The sequence below is a fragment of the Lissotriton helveticus genome, chromosome 2_1 (assembly GCF_964261635.1).
Source record: "Lissotriton helveticus chromosome 2_1, aLisHel1.1, whole genome shotgun sequence".
NCBI classification, from domain to species: Eukaryota; Metazoa; Chordata; class Amphibia; order Caudata; family Salamandridae; genus Lissotriton; species Lissotriton helveticus.
In genome coordinates this window covers 1,671,384,589-1,671,408,011 of record NC_136059.1, presented here as the reverse complement: position 1 = coordinate 1,671,408,011, position 23,423 = coordinate 1,671,384,589, and the positions used below count along the sequence as shown (strand labels likewise).

General features: G+C 42.3%; 1 protein-coding gene across 1 annotated transcript in view; it reads right to left on the bottom strand.

The window, feature by feature from the left end:
* The window catches only part of TACR3 (tachykinin receptor 3), a 556,678-nt gene that overhangs the window by 510,974 nt on the left and 22,281 nt on the right, over nucleotides 1-23,423 (bottom strand). The window contains exon 2 of the mRNA XM_078677607.1: nucleotides 22,155-22,305. Coding sequence (XP_078533733.1) covers nucleotides 22,155-22,305 — 151 coding nt within the window. The remainder of the gene's footprint in view (nucleotides 1-22,154; nucleotides 22,306-23,423) is intronic.

Below are 23,423 nucleotides of genomic sequence, written 5' to 3'. Positions count from 1 at the left end.
ATAGAAACAGCAAAAACGAAGAGAAATTAAGCATTTCTCCTCCTTACGCCATGTTAAGATCAGGCTTTCCCTGGTCTTAAATTTGACGATGCCTCCAATTGACGCCACCCTTGTATATAGGGGGCAGCGTCAAAATCAATGAGTGTTGTGGTAGAACACCCACCACAGCACCCATTGCCAACCCCTTTCATGCTAAGTAGAGCGTGAAAGGGTGCCTTATTTCCAAGGCGGCGTTAAGCCACTATCGCCACAGAAAAGTCACTAAAAAGTGAAGTTCCTGTGTAGATAGAAGCTTGTAAATATGCCCATTGGTTCGTCATGAAACCCCTGCACCTGACAATTATGTTTTCATTTTTTTCTCTCGTTTTGTCTGTGTAACCAGGCATAATAATATTGTGCGGACGCCTGCCTTTATTCTCTAGGTAGTCAATTAACACTATTTTTATTTATATATCTGAGGCCAGTCGTAAATATTGATGTTCTGGCAAGGCGCAAATCCACTCACACGTCTTCCTTGCTTAGATATCAATAAGTGACTCCTTCATGTGCTGCTACTTTGAATCGAAGCTATATTGATCCTCTGAATCTGAACGCCGCCCTTCCCTTTGCTATGTCTATAAACTATATTTTTGGCCTTTTACAACTTTCCAATCAAAAACTTCTTATCTTCTTTTATTATTTTACTGTATGTGTTTGCATAAGTCTGTAATGCATATGTGAACAAGCTAAACTAAGACATTTGGATGTATCTTATCAGCAACAAGGTCCTTTCGAACACGCCCTTAAGAATTAGAGGGGTGGTCATGCTATTCTTTAAGAGTAGTTAAGGATTTCAATTTCTGACCACATGTAGCAGCTTGTACGTCATAGGAATTTATTTGAAACCCCAATGATGTAACTAAAATGGGGGGCTTGTGCCATACTGGCTCTGTCATCTGCATTTTCATAGCAGCCTATTAAATACAGTTCAATTGTGGCTCTACGTTTAGACTACCTTCGGGATGGAGGAGAGCTCATCTAATGCCCTTTATGTTAACAATACAAATCCCTAGGGTGGCCCAGTGCTCATCGTCTCCCTTCTCCTCTTTAAATTTATCGAATGTGTTTCTCATTCCTATCTGACTTTCTTTTACTCTTCAACTTGTTTGAAATTCTTTCCTCGGTTGTCCCTTGTATTTTAAATACAATGTATTACTTTCTTTCTCTGTTCGTTTTTTAATCTGCACCCTCTCTGCCACTCTATTGAATCCCTCTTCCTGTTTCTTGTTGTGAGCCATTTCTAAAACACATGGGTGCATGGTCCGAGTCGTCAGACTAAACCATTTATAAATGTATGCATTTTTAACCAACCTGATCTTTAAATTGTGCTGTTGAGTCCTCCACTAGGCCGCCAAAGCAAGGACCTATGCCACACGGCATCATATATGAGGCCCTAAGTCAGAAGGTAAAAGTTTAGACCAATAAAAACTGCTAGAACTCAATTCATTGTCAGCCTGAAAGTGTGTCTGGGTTCCTGTCAATCACATTCGAATTCCAACTGACTTTGACTGTAGAGTCTTTTCTAAGGACAATTTTTTTTTTATTTAAGAAATTATAAATTGCATTTCTCTATATAAGTTTTTGTTATTTTCACATTGCTGCAGTAATTGCAGATATTTTTGCCTTTGCTAAATGTTTTTTTCATTTTACTGCTAGATTATTTGGATTTCAGGTTGTTTTCCCGGCAACTGCAATACTCTACATGCATTCACTATGGTGAAAGCCTGTCACTTTAGGCTACATAAAGTCACATAGCCCATTGAAATCTGCTTGACCTAAGAAGTCACTAGGGATGGGACAGGCATGACAGAGTACCGTATCCTCTGAACTCTTGCTCTGCCTGCCATGTGATGTCAAGCAGACCATCTGCTTTCTGTCAGTGGTGTCCCTGATAGCTCCATCAATGGGAAGCTTACTCCGACAGCCTGATGGAGTGCTGTCTGTCCTTTTAAGGTCATCACATTACTTGCCCTATTTAGGGAAAACAGTCCAAAGTCCTTCTTTCTGTCCATAATTGCCAGGGGGAACCTGGTGGTGATGAACACAAAATTCGAAGTACTGGCCCATATACCCTGGCAACAACACCCAGGGTGAAGGAGCAATTAAGTATTTGTTTCTAAAAACAATTTGAGAGTTTGTGTTGGAAAAACAAAATGTTGCAAAATTAATGGAGGATGCCCACCAAACCTTTGGTACCTTCAGGGGAAGTGTTATGACATCTTTCCTCTGAAGGTGTAAAAGAGCACTACTGGGTTGCTGCTGATCTCTAAATTTGGCAGGTAGTTGTCCATCACATTGACAGCTCATATTACTGAATCTAGCATTGATTCTCAGGATTTCTCCATCCTATGCGATTTTAACTGCCATTTAGAAAATGAAAACAACTAATATACAGTCTTGCTCCAGAGCTGATGGCCGGTGTCTCAATGCAACAGTTGGTTAAGCACTCAACTAATGAGGCTGGTCACACCTTTGATGGAATATTTATATCTAATCCTCAACTGAAAGTTCAGGATGTTCAGCCAATCCCATGGTCAGACCATTAGGCCATTTGATTTGTACTTACCTCTTCTCATCATCTTACATGCCCTCACTCCGCCTTTAGGACATTCAAAGGGCGTAATTGAAAGAATATCTGCCCACAGCAGATGTAACTAACACTAGTAGCTTCCAAACTGAACTTAACGCTCGAAGCAAATGCAAAATCTGTATATACACAGTCTCTGAGCAAATATAAAAAAATTATCCTGGACAAAAAAAGCGGCTACTTTACAGAGAAAATTAGGCAGGCAGGCTACTCAAGTAAAATACTTTTTTCAACCTTAAAGGAATTAGTAACACTACCCACTCCATTAGTAAAGAATAGCAGTGCGGCACTCTGCAATCGCCTTGCAGATTTTGTTTAGGGACAAGGTGTCATCTATCTACAACTCCTTTATAGAAAAGGGTATTGATCCTCAAAAGAATCACCTCTCCACACCTCCTCGAAGACCTGGTCATGGGCTGAACTCCTTTATTCCACCCAAGTCAAAAAAGATCTCACATAAAGTCAGATCAGTTAAATCGGGGGCACCATCAGACCCATGCCCTTCTAAAATATTTCAAATGGTATCTGATGACATCAGTGAGCAACTTAGCCTACTTTTTAACGAGATCCTCAGGTCTGGCATTTTCCCAAATGTATGGAAGAAAGTTTCTATCCTCCCCCTGCTAAAAGAAATCAAATCTGGATCCTAGATATCACAATAATTATAGACCCATAGTAAGAATCCCTTTTCCAGCTAAGGTCTTGGAAAAGATCATAAACACCCTATTCACTGCTTTTGTGTCCTTGGAAAATCTGCTGGATTCCTCGCAATATAGTTTCTGGCAAGGGCACGGCACAGAGACAACCCTGGTCATGGCAGCAGAAGAGCTTTGCTCCACGCTGGATTCCGGTGCAAAGGCCGCCTTGATTCCATTGGATCTTTCGGCGGCCTTTGACACCGTGAACCATGACATTCTCATCAAAAGGTTCCAGAAGGTGGGAGTCTCAAATTCAGCGCTAAGTCTGATCAAATCCTACTTAAACAACAGGCTGCAATTTGTTCAGATCGGCGACTCCCGCTCAGAACAATTTACACTTCCATGTGGGGTGCCGCAGGGCTCTTCATTGAGCCCTTCTTTGTTCAATCTATACGTCACCCCCTTAGCTGATGTCATCAGGCAGTTTCGCTTCTCACTGGTGTCCTACGTGGATGATAACCCAGATTGTAATATCAATCTGAAGTAATCTGGAGAAAATGGCAGCTCGTTTCAATCAGTGTATATCTCACGTAGACCACTGGATGAATGCACACTGCCTAAAGTTTAACGAAAACAAAACAGAGGTTCTCCTGTTGGGATCATCTGACACCTCCATTTGGTCTCAGAACTGGCGGCCTCCGGACATGGGAACACCTCCCACCCCAGTGCATGAGGTTAAAAATCTGGGCTTCATCCTTGATGACAGACTCACCTTTCAACATCAAAGTAATAAAGTCCCCAATCAGGTTCACTTAACACTAAAATGAATCCGGAAGGTGAAACCATACATTCTCCCAGCAGCAGTAAAAACATTGGTAACAACCTTAGCAATGGCCAGAATAGACTATGGAAATGCCCTTTACTTGGGCCTTCAGAAACAGCACATGCTCAAACAGCAACAGGTTCAAAAGGCTACTGCCAGGATGTTGCTGAATATTCCTAAATTCCAGTGGGTGTGCCAAGGCCTAAAAAACAACACTGGCTCCCCGTGAAAAAGAGATCAGAACTCAAAGCCATGTGTCTAGCATTCAATGCTGTACAGGGAACAGGACCTGTGTACCTGAAGCAGCATTTATCATGGTACCATCCTGGTAGGATGCTCCGTTCAGCTCAGATGAATCTTCTCCAGATACCGAAATTCAGGAAAGTTTGCTGGGGAGGAAGCAGTTTTCTGTTTAACACTCTAAAACTGTGGAACTCACTTCCTCTAGCCATACAAAACTGCCCAACATTACACTCCTTCAGAAAAGCACTGAAAACCTGGCTTTTCTCAAACTAAATCTTACCTACTACTTCTCATTTTAGGCAGACACATCCGCTGCAGCGCCAAGACGCCCTTGGGCATTCGAGCGCTATTTAAATTTCAAATTCAATTCAGTTATATTGTGTTGTGCCATCCTGTCGGATTGCACGCTGACTGCCAAACTCTAAATCAGGCCCTAAATTACTATCTCATAAAAACTTCTCCACCCAAGGATAAGAATTTGTTTTCTTGCATGAACTATAAGTATATTTGAAATGAAAATAAAAATTGATTGTCATTGTTATTTATTTTAACGCCAGAGAAAACATTTGTAAAGTTGAGTGCAGCATTGCAAATCATGGCAATATAACAGGGCCTAGAGATTTATAATGCATTTGTTTTAGCATAAACACTTAGGGCCGATTTTGATATCAGGCGGAAGTGCTGCCGCCTGACATGTCTCATAAACGGGACTGACCGACACCTGGTCAACGGTCCCACACCACCTCATTAGGATGCGGCCGATCACTGTTCGGTCGCATTCTGACATTTCCCTATGGAAGCATGTCTTACGGCTGTAAACTGGCAATAGTGCATGCTCCCATAGGGAAATGGGAAGTGGTTGCCAGAGCAACTGACTCCAGAACCCAGGGGCTCACGATTCGATCCCCAGGACTGGTGGCAGATCAGCCCAGCACCATGTGACTCTGGGCAAAAGCTTGATTAATCTTCCGGACGGCCCCCAGCGCCTTGACACCCTCGGGTAATTGTCTGCGCTTTACAAACTGGACACGATCATCGTTTCAGACAGGGGAGGGTATATGACCTCCTACCTTTTTGTGGGTTATTGGTGCCAAGTGATGGGGTCCCCAGGGCCTATCCAAGGCTTGGGAAGGGGGGGGTGCACGCCCAGGTCATGACCCACCCCGGAGATTCTTTATAAAGCATGGGAGAATGCACTATTTCATAAAATCCTGAGTTTTTACAGACCCACTCCAAAATCATAGTACATTTATGTTAAATCATCATGTTTTTGCCCCCGGGGGAACCTCTCGGACCTCACCCACCAGGTCGAGTGAGTAGGTATCCCCACCCTACCCCCTTGTATCTTTTACAAAAACTTTTTCTCAGTCCCCAAGTCCTACCATGACTGTTGCTACAACTTTGTAGAAGTGGTGGCAGCAAATCAGATCTTATCTAGGGATCAGTTGGCTCAGCTGCATGAAATAGACAAAGCTTTTATAGATATGCAAACTCTTGTGGGCAATCAACAAGACATGAGTCGGGAATTCTCTGCTGGCCATAGTCTTCAGTCTGTCCTCAACCATTCATGGAGAGATCACTCCCTTCACACATCCACGACTTATTAGGAGGTCAAGCATGATGCTAAAGAGTACGTCGCTTAGCAGTAAACAAAATCTATAGAAAATTAGGTCTAGATGTAGCTAAAGTCTGAAAAATGCCATCAATTATGCCATTTGAGATGTTGCCAGTGATATTGTCAATGATGTCATAGAATATGTAATTAGTGTTGCAATATGCAACGTCTTAAGCAAAGCATGGCGGGCGCAAATCGTAGTAAGCTCAACAAACTGTAGCTGGTGAATTTCAGAGTTTTTGTTTTAAAATAATATTTTTCATATAATTATAAGGTTTTATTACAATGTCACTTTCACCTTAGTTTTTTCTGTGACTTTTAATTTTTTTTTTTAATGTAGACTAAAATCTTTGTTTTGATGCTGGGTGAGACACAACGATGAGAGGGTCAGATTAACTCCACACTGCCCCATTATACCTTATGTGTCATGGTCCCAGTGTCCTGTAATGGTGGCTGCAACATTTCTGTTGATGTTGCAGCCAGCCACTCAGATCGCTTGGTCTTCCAGAACCGAGACTACTGTCAAGGAAAAAAAACACTTCTCGGCCAATCAGATCGCTCTATTTTTACATTGTCCAGTCTTGAACGCATTTTTAAATGTGTTTTGTATGGTAACATTGTATTATGAAATAGTTACCTCAATTGTTGTACATTGTTTGAACGTTTTTTTAAATATTTTCTTTTATTTAAATTGTGACTATTTGGATAAAACCCTTTTTAGATGCTTGATATCATCTGAAATGTCAGTAATTTCTAACTTTAATATTATTTGAGAACATTTTATTTTATTGAATGATTTCCTGAATTATTAATATAGATTTTAGATTGTATTATATTTTGTGTGATTTTCTATATTTTGAAAAAGTTTAATTTATATATTTTGAAAAAGTTTAATTTGGCATTTTTCACATGCATTTGGTTTTGTGTCACAATAGCCGCAGTGCTTGTCTCGCCCCACCCTCTCAAACAATCACCAACCACTTTGTGTATGCCACACATCAAGTGGGATAGTGTCAGTGCACTGCAGCTTGCCTTTGGTCTACTGAGGGCATTTGCCTAGCAGCACCCATGCCTGTGCTCTCGACATGCCCCTGAAGAATCATGATGAGGGCTCAGTTAGCCATTTATCTCTCTTGCAAGAGCTACCTCAAATCCCAGAAATCCAAGTAGCTTAGTTGTTTGAAGGCTTGTCCCAATCCAAGATGGTTGCCTTCCACTTGATTTGTGTTTCTAGCAGCCCAACACTACTGAAAGAATTGAGGATCACAGGATAATTCTTATGTTGTGCCTATGAAAGTGGTACACTTCCTTGTGCCATAACGTATTCTTACGTTGTGTTCTTTTCTCTAAGTCCTATTTTATGCTCAGGTTTTCTCTTTCCTTTTCTTTGAATTAGTTCCTCTGGAAACGTTTTGCTCCAGTATCAACTTTGTTCAAGCTCCACTCTTAGCCCCAGTCGTGACCTTTACTACTAGAAGACTCCTTGAGGTTCTTTCTGGAAGGCAGAGATGTGCTTGATGTTTAATTTTGGACACCAGCATTATTGCCGCTAGTGAAAGCAGATGAAGACAAGGTGCCTAATTCACAAAGGTAATCTGAAACAAAATCATAACTTTATAACTTTCAGTATTCACAAAGGGCATTTAGGAGTAGTGAAATTAGGATTCCTAACTTTACTTTTTTCCAAATTTCAATGAACTGGTAGAAAGTGTTTTGATTATTTTGAAGTGTAAATTGTTCCACCCTTCACTTTAACTATTTTCTTATGCCAATTTGTTTCTTGTGGGTTCTTTACAAACGCACATTTTTATGTGGAACCTGGGTGTTCATCACTGTTTGACTTGGCCCTTTTGGCAGATTCACCCCGAAACTCTTTGCGTTCTCCTAGCCTTTTTCTGGAATCTGGTTTTGGTGGTTAATGGGCTTCTGCACACTTTAGCACTGTGTCCCAGTGTAAAGTGCCATGCAATCTGAGTGCGTGTGGTCAGATTGGCCTGCCCTTCCATAGAAATGCATGGGGGATATATGTGTCCATGGTAATTCCTGGTGTGAGAGGAGTGCAGGGCGAGTTTGGTATGTGCAAAATTGTGAGATTAAATGCTGCGCAATGGTGTGCGCAGATTTATTGTGACTAGTAGAGAAGTGCCACTTTTAGAAGTTGGCATTTCTGTGTGCAGTGTCTGCCTGCCAGATGTGAATTGTATGTCTGGTTTGTTATTGACATGGGCTGGCTGGTGTGCTTGGCTCCAGGAGCCAGGATGAGCCTGCCCGGTGGGGAATAGGGAGATTTGCATGTAGATGGGAGGAAAGAGTTGCACCTGGGACCTGAATAGGGCTGTGCTTTCCCTCCACAATGCTGGCTCCACCCCCTGTGGTGCGTCTGATATCCCTAGCCTGTCCTGTGAAAGGGAGAGAGGGGCTGAGCAAAACAAAGTGCTCAGGAGTTCCCCTGAACCAGTTGTAGCTGGTTCTCCCTTTGCCTGCACCTTTTTAGACAAAGGATTAGGTGTATAAAAGAAAGGGCTGTGACCCCATGTTTCTGCTCCGTACCTGAGTGCTGAATCTGACAGGGGCGTGCTGTTGCTGGAGCCCAGGGGAGGGCTCTGCCCCCTGGGCTCTGCCCTGCCTCTGGATGCCAGGAGGATTTCTTGCTTGGGGTCCCCTTTGCTTTCCTAGATGCCACGGACCCAGAGACCTGTCTCTGTTACCTAGCGCCTTGGGAGCACTATGTCTCTTCTTCCTACAGGACCTTTTTTGGTGTAGCGCCCTGGGAGTGCTTTATTTTCCCTACAGCAAAGCGCCTTAATTGCCAGAAGGAGCGCTTCATTTGTGCTTGTGATTTGCCCAGCTGGTGAGGAGCATGAGGGCTCCGCAGGGCGGCGCTGCAACCTTTCCCGGGGAAATCCCGACGTAGAGACTCCCCGCTGCTGAAGGGGAGAGAGGCGGGAGCCCACCCCGCATGGCCGCCTATTTATAATGCGCAGGTGCCCACCCTGCATCTTCGCTGGCCTTCCTTTTTAATAGTTCGCGGGTGTCCACTCCACGACTTTGCCCGTGTTTTTATTTACAAGTGGAGCGGGTGCCCACCCCGTGATGTGTTTTCAAATCAGAGGGAGCCTACCCCTCATTTGTCTGGGAGAAGTTGCTGCCGTGTCTTGCTGCCCAGCCGCGGCCGCCGGAAGTCAGGCAAGTCTGCCTGTGACCTGGGCGGGGCCGGCGGCTGGGTCGGAAGAAGGCATGAGAGTTACGGGGCTCCCATGAGTGGTGGGAAGCCCTGGAAAAGAAGGAGGCAACCTGGAGCCATGCTGGCTCAATCCTGAAGTCCCAAGACAGGGGACTGGGTGAAGCGTGGTGAGTGCGAAGGCGGGGCTCCCGTGAGTAAGTGAGAGCCCCGCATGCTGCCACCATTGGGGAGTCCAGCGGAGAGGGTCTGAGGCCCATTGCCGGTGCCTGCCCCCGCCGCATCCAGAATGAGGAGTCCCATGGAGTGGAGCCCCCTGCGAGCAGCCCGCTAAGTTAAGTAGGGCTGGGGGAATCCATAGGTGTTTTGGTTTGTGCCGACTACGGCACTGGGGAGCAGATGGTGTTTGTGGTGCCAGTGCGAGGCACCGGGTTAGAGGGGCTTCGTCTGTCACCGGGCCGCGCCAACGGCTGGGCATCCATTTCTTAAAGGGCTAGAGTGGCCCAGGGGCTGTTCCAGGCCCCACTGTGTTCCCCGAGCCTGAGGGCTACAACGTTTGATTGATTATCTACTGAGCCAGTGTGCTCCACGGGGGCATAGTAATTTTCAGAGCCAGATGGCTCCCACCATTGGCCATACTTCTGTTCCCGGGCCCTGAGGGGCCCATGCTTTATTGTTCAGGGGCAAGTTCTTTCCCTTGAGGGGCCTCATTATTTAAGCAGCCCGTGTGCTCCCTGGGGCATAGTTGATTTCACAGCCTAGAGGGCTCCAACGTGTGGCACATTTGTTCCTTTCCCATGCTGCATTTGTAACTTTCACAGCTGCCCAGCATGTAGTGGGCAGCTGAACTGTTTAGGCACAATTCCTGAGAGAGTCCCTGAGAGGGACAGAAGTGGCGCAGAGGTGCCAGGCCTTCCCCAGCTGTGCAGCAATCAGTGCCAGCTGCCTCTTTGTTTATGCCCCCATGTTATTGTTCTCAGCTGCCAGCAAGTAGTGGGCAGCTGCAACGTTTAGGTTTGTGCAGTGGAGCACCCTTGACTTTCACTGCTTGCCAGGACGCCCTGACTTTTGGGACATAGGGCTTTTGAGCCCTATTTTGAGATGGCCAATTGGCCAGGGGGATTGTTACATTGATAGGGTGCCAGCCCCTAATGAGATTTATGTGCTAATATGATTTTGGTGCTAAGAAATGTATTGTGTATAGTATGTTTTACGCACCCCATTTGATACCTCTAAATATGGTTTATGATTATGAGGTTGCTTTGCCTACTTTGGTTTGTGTTAGTAAGATTACACTTCACTGTGTGATTTATGCCCCTGTTGTGATTTATATTTAGGTGGTTAGGGTCTAATGTATTTAGACTTGTGGGATACTGTGCATAATGTAGTTTATGCCACAGACTGATGTGAGGTACAGTGATTACCAGTGTTTACTGGTTGTACGTTTAATGATCTATTTTACCTTTACTAAGTTCACCTTGTGATGGTTCTGACAGTGGTCCATGTGGCCCTGTCAGGTGTACATAATGCCTTGTAAATGTTGCCCAGTGCCAGTTGGCACAGTGTACATTATGTGTTTACTATTCTAATGTGTTATGAGAATACAAAGGCTATTTTTATATAACCTTGTGTGGAGTTCCGTTTGTTGTGTGCCTGGGATGCTGTTGCTGTGTGCGTGCGCAAATGCTTTACACATTGCCTTGGGGATAAGCCTGACTGCTCGTGACAAGCTATCAAGGTGGTGAGCAGGGGTTATCTATGGCGTGTAACTCCCTTGCCCTGACAAGAGTGGTGGTTTCTGCCTGGCTTTGGCGCAAGCCTTAGCCAACCAGAAATCACATTTCTAACAATCACTATCTGTAGTAGTTTGTGTGACACACCCAAAGTCTTTAAAATAATTAGGCAAGGGAATAACCTGTCTTCATTATTTTTAAAGAAACTGCAGTCTGCAAGTGAATCATAATGGGCAGGTACTTCCTTTGGTAGCACAACTATAAGTTTTTGTTTTAACCCGATCGGTGCGGAGGACGGCTCAATGCTGTCCTCCACACCAGTCCTCATGTGCTGATGACGGCTCCAGGCTGTCCTCACACCTAAGGCAGGAAATCCCTCCCTTGACATACTGCCCTTGACAGGCACAAATCCAACTAGGGTCAATGATAGTCACATATAAACAAAAGAAGAGAGGTTGAGTGTGTCTCAGAAGCCACAGAGACGGAGCGATGCAAGGAAGGAATTACACACCCAATTTGGGTAGATAAGAAAGCCCTCACACACCGACCTAGTCAGTGTCATGCTTCATCATAGAGCCCCACCAAAGAGGCCGAGTGCCTCTTTGGTGTGCTACGACGCCACAAGACTGCGGAGCTGGTTGTGTGAGTGGGCGTGCAGTGAGGTATAGAGATAAAAGTGCCTAAAGAGTATCTTAAAACAAACATTTTTATTAGTAGATCCCTAAGACACGATTAAAAAAAAATTCTATGTGTCTGAATTTACAGCCAAAGGTAATGGTTTGGTTTAATTCAGAGATTCCATTAAGTCAGTCAACATGTTTCAGCCTTTTACAGTGATGTTAATTTACCTAGGCATTCATCAGGACTAGTGTGAACCCCGGCGGTATGGACTCTCTAATCGTCCACCCTAACCTGGGGACGTGAAAGTGAAAAAGTAAAAAGTGTGGTAAAGTGCAAAAGAGGGGGAAGAGCTACTAGCCCATTCCTAAAAAACTCCTGATTTAGCAGTGTTTCTGCACCTGTAAAGGAAAAAACACAGACAAACATAGAAGACATACACACAATTAATAATGGGTATAGGTCAAGTCGTTTGTCCAAGGTGCTCCAAAACTGTGGCAAAAATAGTGTTAGCAAATAAACACTAAAGTTATCACCATCCGTATAACCCTGTAGGGATGATACCACTAACTCTAGGGAGTGAAGTGGCAAATGAGTGCTTAGGCACGGTAAATAGCTAGAGGGGGTTAAAAACACAAATAAAAGTACTCCATAGGAAGGATCAATGGACCAAAGGTCAGTGACCCCACCAAATGGTTCGTAAACTTAAACCGTTATCTCACTTTAAGTTATGGCGCTAGCTGCACCATGGGTCTCGGAAGGGGGGTAGGAGCGTACCTGGCAAACCCTGTAGGTAAAAAGACAGAGGTTTGAATACAATAGAGCAGGTTTACTTAGCTCGATCGTGTAGGTCGCATCGGATGAAATCGTGTCAGGAACTCACGCCTTCAATGCTCGCCACCCGCTAAGCACCTAGCTTAACCTCCGATGGAGAGCGGGGCCGGTTACCGTGTTTAAGAGGCATTCCTCGTTGCTCCGTGCACCTCCGGGTGGGCGTGGTTGGGCTGAAGCGAGGCTTGGAACGCACCAGTCAATAGCCGGTCGGCGTGGTCGCACTGAAAGTGAGGCTTTGTTGGCGGCGCCAATGGGAGCAAGCTGACTAACGTTCCCATGGTAGCCGGTCAACTACTTTCTGACGGTGATAATGATTGATGCTTTATTTAATGGAGAAGCCAGGTTGACAATGCCGTGCTGCAGCCTGGATGCCCCATGATCGGGAAAGGGGAATGCGCTGCACTGTGAGAGATCACAGGGGGCGGATTACCTTAGACTTGCTTGGTCTGATTGTTGGATGGCGTACAGTCCAAAAACCAGTGCAAAGAAAAAGGGGGGGTTGATTGAAGTCATCATAGTCCTACCCTGTCTTATATCCACACACCTATGTAGGGGTGAAGGGAAAGCCGCTAGGATTGCATAAGTTCTCAAGCAGAGCAATTATATGGGATCAGCCTGCAGTATACAGTGGAGGTGCAGGAGTTGTGCGGTCCTCTCTTTACCTTAGTACTGTGTTCCATGGGATATCATCGTTCAGCCCAACTAGATTGGTGCCCAAGCGATAGATCCAACGCTATTCTTTCTCAAACAGCCTGCTTGTGATGTTAGTGGTACCAGTGATAACCTCTATAATAGTCCATCTCATGTCATTGGTCGTGTGATTGCTTGTCAGGAAATGACGGCTCAACTTGGTTGTTGTTTTTTTGCATCTAATATTACTCCGATGCTCACAGATACGCTGTTTTATTTTGCGAGTGGTCATGCCTACATATCGCAAGGCGCAGGGACAGGTAATTAGGTACACAACATTGGTTGAGTTGCAGTTCGTATGTGCAACCTGTTTCCAGGTCTTTCCTTGCTCTAAGTTGAGTGTTTTAGATGCGTCCGTCAGATGGCACACACTACAATCTGTGCAGGGGTAATGCCCTGTGACTTTAGGTAAACCCCATGACTCTGTGACTGAAGGGATTCGTAGGGGGATCTTATCTTTGGGGTGGGTGTGGACCAAGGCGTCTTTTAGACTACGGCCCTTCTTGAAGGAGAAAAGAGGCTACTCCCAGTCCTTTTTGGTGGATTTAATGATGTTCCAATGCTTGCTTATGGTCTTTTTCATAACGTTGGACAGGCTGTTGAAGGTGGTCACACATGTGAGGGGAATTCCATCTTGATAGTCACTCAAAAAGACGCCCATTGACCTTGGTTTGATGCTTGCCTGTCACTAGCACTAAGCTCAGCCTCAGAAGTATGGTAGCATGTTTATAGGGATAAGTGGGAGAATGCTGGGTGGTAGGAATTTTTGGGATTCCTGCTGATTCCCGAAGTTTACATCACAGAAATGAAAGGAAAATGTGCTATTTTAGGCAAAGTTTAAGGTTTGCAGGGCATTTTGGGTAAAAATACTTGTGGGATCCATACGAGGTATACGGTCCTGGACTCCCCTGGGTGTCTAGTTTTCAGAAAAGTCTGAGTTTGCCAGGTTTCAATGAGTGGCTGTCGACCCCTGGCCAACAAAACACCACCAGCCCCATTGCCGAATCAGATCACTTTTGTGGCAGGAAATGTTGAAGTCTCCACATTGTATTTTAGGGCCTTTCCTGTTCCGGACACTAGGCCTACACACACAAGTGGGTTCAAAATCCACAGATATCCACTTTGAAAATAGGGTCAGTTTTGACTGGAAAAATGTGATGTATCCATGTAGTGTTCCTGGCCATTTCCTGTTGTGGGCACTAGGCCTCCCACATGAGTGAGGTGCCATTTATATCAGAAGACTTAGGAAAATGCTGAGTGGAAGGAAGTTTGTGGCCCCCACAGATTCCAGAACTTTCTATCAAAGAAATGTGGGGAAAATGTGTTTTTTAGTCACAGTTTGAGGTTTGCAAGGGAATTTGGGTAAAATATCCTGGTGAGAGCCATTCAAGTCACCCCATCAAGGATTTCCCTAGGTGTCTGGCTTTACAAAATGTACAGGTCTGCTAGGTTTCCTTAGGTGCTGAATGAGGAGGGGCCCAAAAATTCACAGCTACCCACTTTGCAGAAAATGGGTCCGTTTTCAGTGGACAAATGTGATGTATCCATGTTGTGTTTTTGGACAGTTTCCTGCTGTGGGCACTACCCACACAAGTGAGCTGCCATTTTTATCAGAAGACATGTGGTAGCATAGAATAGTGAAATATTTATTGTTATCATTTGGATTTTGCTGCATCTGTGCCTTCCAAATGTAAGCCAGTGTTAGAAAAATAGAGATTTATAAAAATATCCTCTAAATCATATGCTAGTATGAGTAGCTACAAATTCAGAGATGTAAAAAAACAGCCTTTTTCAGAAACACATAGGTTAGCTTGATACTTATTTTTCACTCTACGTATGTCACCATATGAATTGGGCTATACTCAGTGAACAAAGAAAAAACATTGCACTTACAGCTCAGTTTTTGATTCTGTGTACCTTGGGTTCTTGAGGAACCTACACATACACCCTATATATCCCCATAACCAAAGGTTCTCAGAAACATAATGGTACATTGGTTTTGTAAATCAGCCATTGTGACAAAAAGTTACAGATGAAAACATTGTCACAAATGGCTGTTTGTTCCTACTTTTTTCCATTATTTCTTTAATTCAACAATCAATTTTTTGGGAAAATCTCAAGGGATCTACACATATGACCACTTGCTAAATTTAGAATTTTGTCTACTTTTCAGAAATATACAGCTTTCCTGGATCACCCATGAGTTTCACACTGGTTTGCACCACAAGCTGAAAGTAGGTTGAAATTACAAAAAAAATAGGAAAAATATGTTACCTCTTGGAAAACTGCAAAAACTGTGGTAAATAATGAGGTTTTTTGATTCAGCTCAAATTGTTAATTGTTGCGTGAAGATCACAAAGGAGCGTAGATGCGTTCCAAACTTACGCACTGCAAAATGGGGACCTTTTCCCTTACAAGTACCTGGCTTCCTTCCATATTTCATCAATATTTTAACCTTTTCAACATGGATTTTTCTCCATCTCTTGCTTGTAAATATCACGGAGACAGCTAAATTTCGTTTGAATGTTTATTAATCATTTTCATATGCGGCTGCATACCATTCCAGGCCTTTAAACAACAGCATGCGTAATTTCATAAACACCCACGTAGGCCCTGTTTAAATCACCCAATGCATGATGCGTGATATTTACAAGCAAGAGATTTAGAAAAATCCATGTTGAAAAGGTTAAAATGTTGATGAAATATGGAAGAAAGCAAGGTACTTGTAAGGGAAAAGGTCCCCATTTTGCATTGCGTAAGTTTGGAACGCATCTACGCTCCTTTGTGATCTTCACTTTTGAATGAGAGACCTGGGACGGGCCGCTATCAACGGGCGCACGCAATACACAATTAAGTATAACTATGGATTATTCGAAAGGGAAGGAGTGCACTCTGATCCAATAACTAAATTGTTAATTGTTGCCATTTTTATGAGAAAAAAACAGACTGTAGAGTGGGGACACAAGAAAATACAATCCAGGTTTTGATGAAAGGTTGGAGGTTTATTTCAAGTAGAGGACCCATGACGGGCAGCTCTCATACTGTCCCACGTCGGCAGTCAACTGACTGACCAAGAGACTCTAGAGCTGCATAGGGAATCGCAGACAGAATCATGAAGCAAAACAGAATACAAATGCAGTTCAAAAGAAAATCCTGCGCAATAGACGACACAGAGGTAGATATACCACACAGACACTTATAACAAAAGCACTCTCTTCCTTTTTTTCCCAAAAAACGTTGCTTTTTTTTGGGTCTCCTCCATAGGAATCCACAACCCCTGGAAACTTTTAGAATCCCTGGGATGTTGAAAAAAAACAGGAGTATGGAGTAACCGTGAAGTTTTTTCAAGTTTAATTAAAGGTAAACAACGTTTACCACAAATTTTTTACAACGCGGTACCTTTACCACGCGACCGTTACAACGCAAGTCGTTACCACGACTTGCGCTGGAGGGCGCTGTGGGATAAGGAATTTTATAAATGTATATTCCAACACCTTCCCTAGTATCCACGGGGACTGGTGTTGGAATATAAAATTATAAAAATCCTAAATCCGCGCCCTCCAACGCAAGTCGTGGTAACGACTTGCGCTGTAGCGGCCACGTGGTAAAGGTATGCGTTGTTACAACCTGCGTTGTAACAACGTACATCCTTAATCAAAATGAAGAAATAGCCTTGATTTTATGCAGCTGGGTACATTTGTGTGTCTAGTGTTTATCATTGTTAACTCAAAATATACTGAGATTTCATGTTGGGTACATTTATTTTCTGGTCAAGGAATCATAGGCGTAACACAGGCCCCCGCAGCTCCCCGCGTTGGGTGGGGCCCCAATCTCCAGGGGGCCCCCTCAGCACACTGCTCCGTCCCAGGAGCTCCTGATTGAGCCCACAGGGAGCCCCTCCACTTACCTTGCAGGGGAGCCTCCTCAAGTTTTGTTACGCCACTGCAAGGAATGTGAACAGTTCATTACATGTTGAAGTTTGATTGTTTGAAAATAGTGCATGCAAGATATTGTTGTCAAAGTGTAGGCCATGAATTGTGTATATTTGCGTAAAGGAGAGGGACATAATTTAAAGGTAGCAACATCAAGCCATTTTGGAGGGTTGAGGTGAACTGTGGTGTGCTTAGTGTTAAATACAAGGATTCATTTGCCATTGTTTGTATTATTATAAAGTATGGAAGGTTCTTTGTTGTGGTTGATGGTGAGAGGTATGGTATTGAAATTTGTTGAAACCTTTTGGGTGTTTTGGAGTGGATTACTGATGTTTGTTTTTCTGGTTTATTTTTAAGGTGGATATTGCAGGCCTTTGGCCAGCTAACCGAAGAGATATTTGTGGACAGTTGGTTTTTGGTATTGCTCTTTTCAGTTTTGTGGTGCTAAGGAGCATGTTTGTGTGTACCCTGGGAAAGAGAGAAGAAGCACCATATCTTAGTAGATATGGGTCTGTTCATCTCTCTCCCCCAATACCCAGTGCAGCAATTTTGCTTTTTAGTAAATTTCCCTGACTGCATTATATTTGTACTGTTTGTGGCCAGGACTTTAATTAAAAGTTTTATTCACACATGTTTTGTAGATGTTAGTTGTGTAGTGTAGTTTGTTTAATATTTTTTTTACCTTGTTACCAGTTTAATTAAATTTCAAGTTAAGTCAGGTACATGAACAAATTGTGTTTGAATATTTATTTGTTTCTAATATTTTGAAGATAGTTTGGTAGAGAATATTTTTGCTTATGATAATTTTAATGTTTGCATCCTATTTTGAAATACAGCATTTATTTTAGTGCATAATATTGTTTACACAAATTTTGGGAAGACAATGTTTTTGAAGTTGATATTTTTGTTTTTTACCTAGAGAGCATAGTAGAACTATATTTTGGTGTGGGCCATTTAAACAGCTGATATTTTGACACAATGCTGTTGTTGATATTGTGTAATGCAACTTGTGGTGGTGGAGGGACTCTAATTCACCAACATGACTTGTACCCAATGGCCTAACACATTTCTTTACAGTCACATATCAAGCAGGTTGCTTCATAGGAACAAAAGCCAGCAGCTATTGCTATGAAACAATTGATGTAAGGGGAACTGCTGCTACCTTCTGCATTGGGTAGTAATCCCTTTTTCGGAACCAGTACACCACACTTCAAAGTACAAGAACCATGTATCAAAGACTGTGATGCTTTGGGTAAAACAAAACAATAGTCATATGCTAGTTTCTTATGAAAAGCTAATGCTAGATCTGTTTATCATGCATAATTATTGTCACTGCAGATATGGCAAAACTCCATCACGGTTAGTGGTATTTTCACAGATAAGGCTTTGAGGGCCTCTTTAGAGTTTAGAAGGAACTGAAAGCATCCGATTTTTGGAGGAACCATTGAATACAGAGTCCACTTACTGAATTTGCTATGCCACAGGGAGAATGCTGTAGAGGAAATTCAAAAGATGGATTCTACTCTGTGTTTAAAGTTTCCTCCAGAAATTAGAAGATGTTTGGCTCCCCAGAAACTCTAAATAAGTCCTTGTGAATACATGTTCCTCAGTGTAATTCACTTTAGTCACTTTTGGTATCTGAGTAAAAAATAGTGTTTTGTAAATTAAATGCAAACACATAACTTACTTTGATTGTAGTTGTATTAATCAAATTAATCAGTGGGTCATTTAGAAGGTGGAGTGTGGCCCGCCTTCCTTGCAGGTCAGAAGAGTTAACGGCCTCGGCTCCTTGGCTGAGTACCGATCGCCAAGTTTAGAGAGCTTCACATGGCAAGCAGGCATCTCTATGCTTTCAACAGACATGCCACTGTTGCAGCTCAGCTGAAGGCACTGAGGAATTGCCAAATGCTCCCATTTTATGCTTCCCTTGGCAAGCGATTTTTTTATTTCAAGACACAAATATCCACAGCAAGAGTTTATTTCATGAAATTAAGAAAAATGGCACTGATGTATAGGAAGCTTTCTACCTGAGTGTGTCGAGGGAGGGGGCATTGTTCCCTTTCCCTACCTGGGACCACAATGCTTTAATTACATAAGCTTTGCCAAATACGCATTACATTTATTGCACCCAGTCAGCAAAGTGTTTTTGTTTTTCGAAAACAGACTCCTAAACAAAAAATGAACATGCTGAAGAGCCTTCTCCAGCTGTAGGGGGTCATTTCTCTTGTTTCTCTTATTTCCTGTCCAGGACCACAAGGTTTTCCCTGACAGTCCAGAAGAGGAAAAATGTATGTTGAGATAACCACGCTGTATAGTGCACTATTGATGTACATTGACGGACAACCCTGTGGTGGATGTCCCATTGGTCTAAAGATCTCCATTGTTGGGCCCAGCTGGGGTTCTAGCAACAGAAATGTGGCCCTTCTAAATGAGGCAAGCAAACCACTAGTTGGGTGCATAGGACATTTACACATTTTTGATGGATGCCCCAAAGCCACCACATTCTAACATATGTTGATGCACTCCAAGCTCTGTCAAGATACAGAATACATTAATACATTGAATAAGAACTTCAAGCACCATTAGAGACACCTTACGAGCAATTATACTTTGTTCCAGGTGCATTTGTCCTAATGATGGAGGATGCTTGCCATCCAGCAAAATCAAACAAGGCCCTGGCCTCTTCTCCCCTGGCAAAAGGACACCTGCCATATTTTGATGATGAAACTCTATTTACTTTACTTCCATTTGATGCTACACTTAATGCATTGTAGGCAAAGCAGTTTGCATAGTTTGGTTCATGGTTTTTTTACCCATTCAAACCTTTTTTTAAATGTACTCCCAAAGCAAGCGTTTTAGAAAAAAAAAAAAATGTTACTGAAGCAAATAGAATTTTCTTCCTGCACGTCATGGTCATTAATTAATTTAACTTTGGTGGTTTACCAAGCGAAGCATGACACTCCCAGCCTGGGAATTTCAGTGACGTCACACCTGCCTAAATAGGTAAAGGCATTCACCACTTTACCGTGACGTGAGTGGTGGATGGATCATTAGTTAAATTCCAACAGCAGAACAAACTGAGGCTCTTCTGTCAGTAACCCTGTGAATCACCAGCATTGACAAGAATCAAAATGACACACAAAGACATGTCTTTATTAATGAGGCAGAACATGGTGCGATTTTCTTACATTAGATGCAGCTGGTATGTATTTAATCAAATATATTTTACAATTGCCCAATGGTACTGGTGTGCTGACATGTATTTGTTGAATATAGTTTCCAACTATTTTATGTACATTACATAAAAAACACAATCTCACATAAATGTAGGCATAGCCTGTTGCATAGATGTGCAAGACTTACAAATGTCGAAAATGAAAATATGGTGATTTTGTAATGTTTTTATACATCATAAATTAATAAAGTTACATTGGTTCACTCATTATATGTATGCATGAAGCATGTTCTTCGGAGATGCTTTACGCTATTGCAGTGAAAGAATGTTAAGATCACAATACACACATGCATTTTCTAGTTATCAAAATACACTATAACAACGATCTACTCAATAGCTCACTTAAAAACTCCATTAACCTCTTCAAGAGTCTACTGCACACAGCAGCCAAACTTGCCTCAGGTGATAACATTTATGATGATATAAAAATGAGTTGTGGGAGAACCTAATTGGCTACACCTGTGGGCAAGAATTAAGGACCTGATTTAGTGTTTGGCGGACAGAGCTGTGTCCATTGGGATAGTGGAGAACATTAACTCTGCCATCTCGGCAGTACTTTGTCTGTTCAATTTAGAGATGCCCGTTGGCTCAGCAACCATCTCTGTAAATTGAAAGGCACAGCTATTGTAGTGATTCCTTTCAATGTACTAAAAGGTTGGTGGACAATCACCATTGATTTTGACAGCCATCCACCAAGCTTTGACATTTTTTATGTTTCAGAAACAAACTTCCATAGTTCGATCTTGTCCTGGCTGTAAAGGACAGGGTAAAAAAGCATATCCCGTCCATCCCAAAAAGGATGGATAAAGTAATGTCTTTCCTATGATGGCTCCTTCTCTATCGGGCCATTGTAACTATTCCATAAAACCTTCAATAGGGGCTCTGCCAACGGAATACTTGATGTCTACCTATTTCTAAATAAAGCAGGCAGACCTATGGTCTGGTGGACAAGAATTCAGTCTCAAATGTGACAGAGTACCTGTTTGCCGAACCTGTTGGGCCAATGCAGAAAGCATTCATTTGATAAAGGCCACGGGGGCTCTGTTGACAAAATACTTGATGTCCACTTATCTCTAATGAGGCAGGTGGACCTCAGGTTGGGCAGACAGCGGTCTCCGTTGTGTTTGCGATGGAGTACCCTGTACGCCAAATGCTAAATCAGATCTCGAGTACTAGCTTGCTATAAAACCTTTAAAGTCCTTGGATAACAACACCCAGACTATCTCTAGTCCTCCCTAAATATCTCTGGTGGGAACAAAATACTCAAAAGCAAAGATGTTCTTCAATTGGAATTTAAAAGTGTCTAATCCTACTCTATTATGACCAAATAAGCATCATCTTCAGGTACCACTTCCTCTTAGTGGAATTCGGAGGCCCTGGGATGTCATGAACATTTTTTTTTCCTGAAAGATAGGAAGACTGCGAATCAGCTCCTATCTCATGCACTGATACCCGATTATCTTTTCCTTCTGCAGCAGGGAATAGCCACAATGCATACTTTTATTTTATTTTATTTTCCCCTCCACATTGTGCTTGTTTGCCTTATTATTTTCTTGATGTCATTCCTACCTGTATGCAGTAATGTCTCTGAATGTTTGAGTTGTCCTTGTTTGCTTTATTGCACATGTTCTCTACCTTGTATTTTGCAACTAAGGCTTCGAAGATATTATTTACTGTAAAGCACACTGATACCACTCTTCAACAGAACAGAGCTACACAAAACTACTTCTAAATAAACAAAATTGAATAAGAGCACTTGGAATTCTCCACATTGGCAAGCCTTTTAGTTTTTGCATTATTTTCCAGACCTGACATTTACAATGTAGATAGGAGCAAAACAATAACAATACATGAATGAAAGTTTCAGTTATACTTTTTTCATGCACTACGTTAATAGAAATGCATTTACCAGGTTAGCCAAAGTTATTTTCGAAGCATAATTATCTTAATCAAGGCACACACAATTATTAAAGTCAGATCCTGTACCTTTCTTTTGGCTTTAAGTTGTTCGTGGTATTTGTCAGAGGTATCTCCTGGAATCTCTCCTCCCCAGAGAGTAATTCCAACTATGGTGTAGGTGACACCCATCACAAGCAATGGAAAACAGTATACAATAACAATCACAATCACTTGATACCTGTTATAAAGACAAAATAAGGAAGAGACCACTAGTAAAGCAACTCCTGTACACTGATTCTGCTATAGTTAACAATCATTGAGTACATTTATATAATTTTATCTGTAATGTGCTAACAGGTGATACAAAATTGAAAATTTAGCTAGGCCATGAAAAATTTCCTATTTTCGCTTCACAGGAATAAAAAAAAAATATATATATATATACAGGGGGTGCCAAGACAGTATCCCACAATGTGGAATGCCAAGTAATTTCACTTGGCAAGACATTCAGTTGAAAGAAATTTTGGAAAAACTAAAAACGTCAGTTCTTGTTGGAAACGTCTACTCTGCGCTTAATAATTTAGAGACTTTTGGGCATATTTCTTAAAAAGTGTTAAATAATGCTTAAAACCTGTATTTTTGTTAGAGAATACCGCTTCTTGAAATATTGAAACTGTTATTTATATTTATTAAAACAACTCCATTGAGTTTACAAAAAGAATCAAACTATCACAACTAGTTTAGAAATGTTGCCCTACTTTGTTACAAACAACCTTCATAATTTCCAACAAACCAATCCATTAAAAAAATACATAAATAACTTTAAATTACCGACCTATTTTTGGGAAACGTTGGTACTTATGAAACTTGTTTACCAACTTTAACTACAGAGGTTCAAATTCTGACTATATGATGTATAGATATTTATAATACGGCATTCGCACCTTGTTTGAACAAAGTCCCTGCATGGCTCTGGGAAGCTGCACTACAGCGCCTTTTCTTTTTTGACATTTGGAATATTAGATACATGGACTATGTATCACAACAAAACTGAATCAGCCAGTAGGCCGCACCAAACTGTGACATCAGGTTAAGGTATTAAACAAAATGTGTCTCATCGAAGATGTAAGCCCCCACTATAGCCGCCCCACATGAGCAGCAAACCATAAATGATGAAATGTATAGACATGAAATCAATATACAAGTGGAAGCAAAGATTAACATAGAACAACCAGTGGAACAGCACATATTTGAAGAGGGGTTTCATTTATATACTAAAGAAGAGAGAACATAGACACAGATCATTATGGGGTTTCAAGAAATACTTACCCGTACTCCTTCCCCCACCCACACACA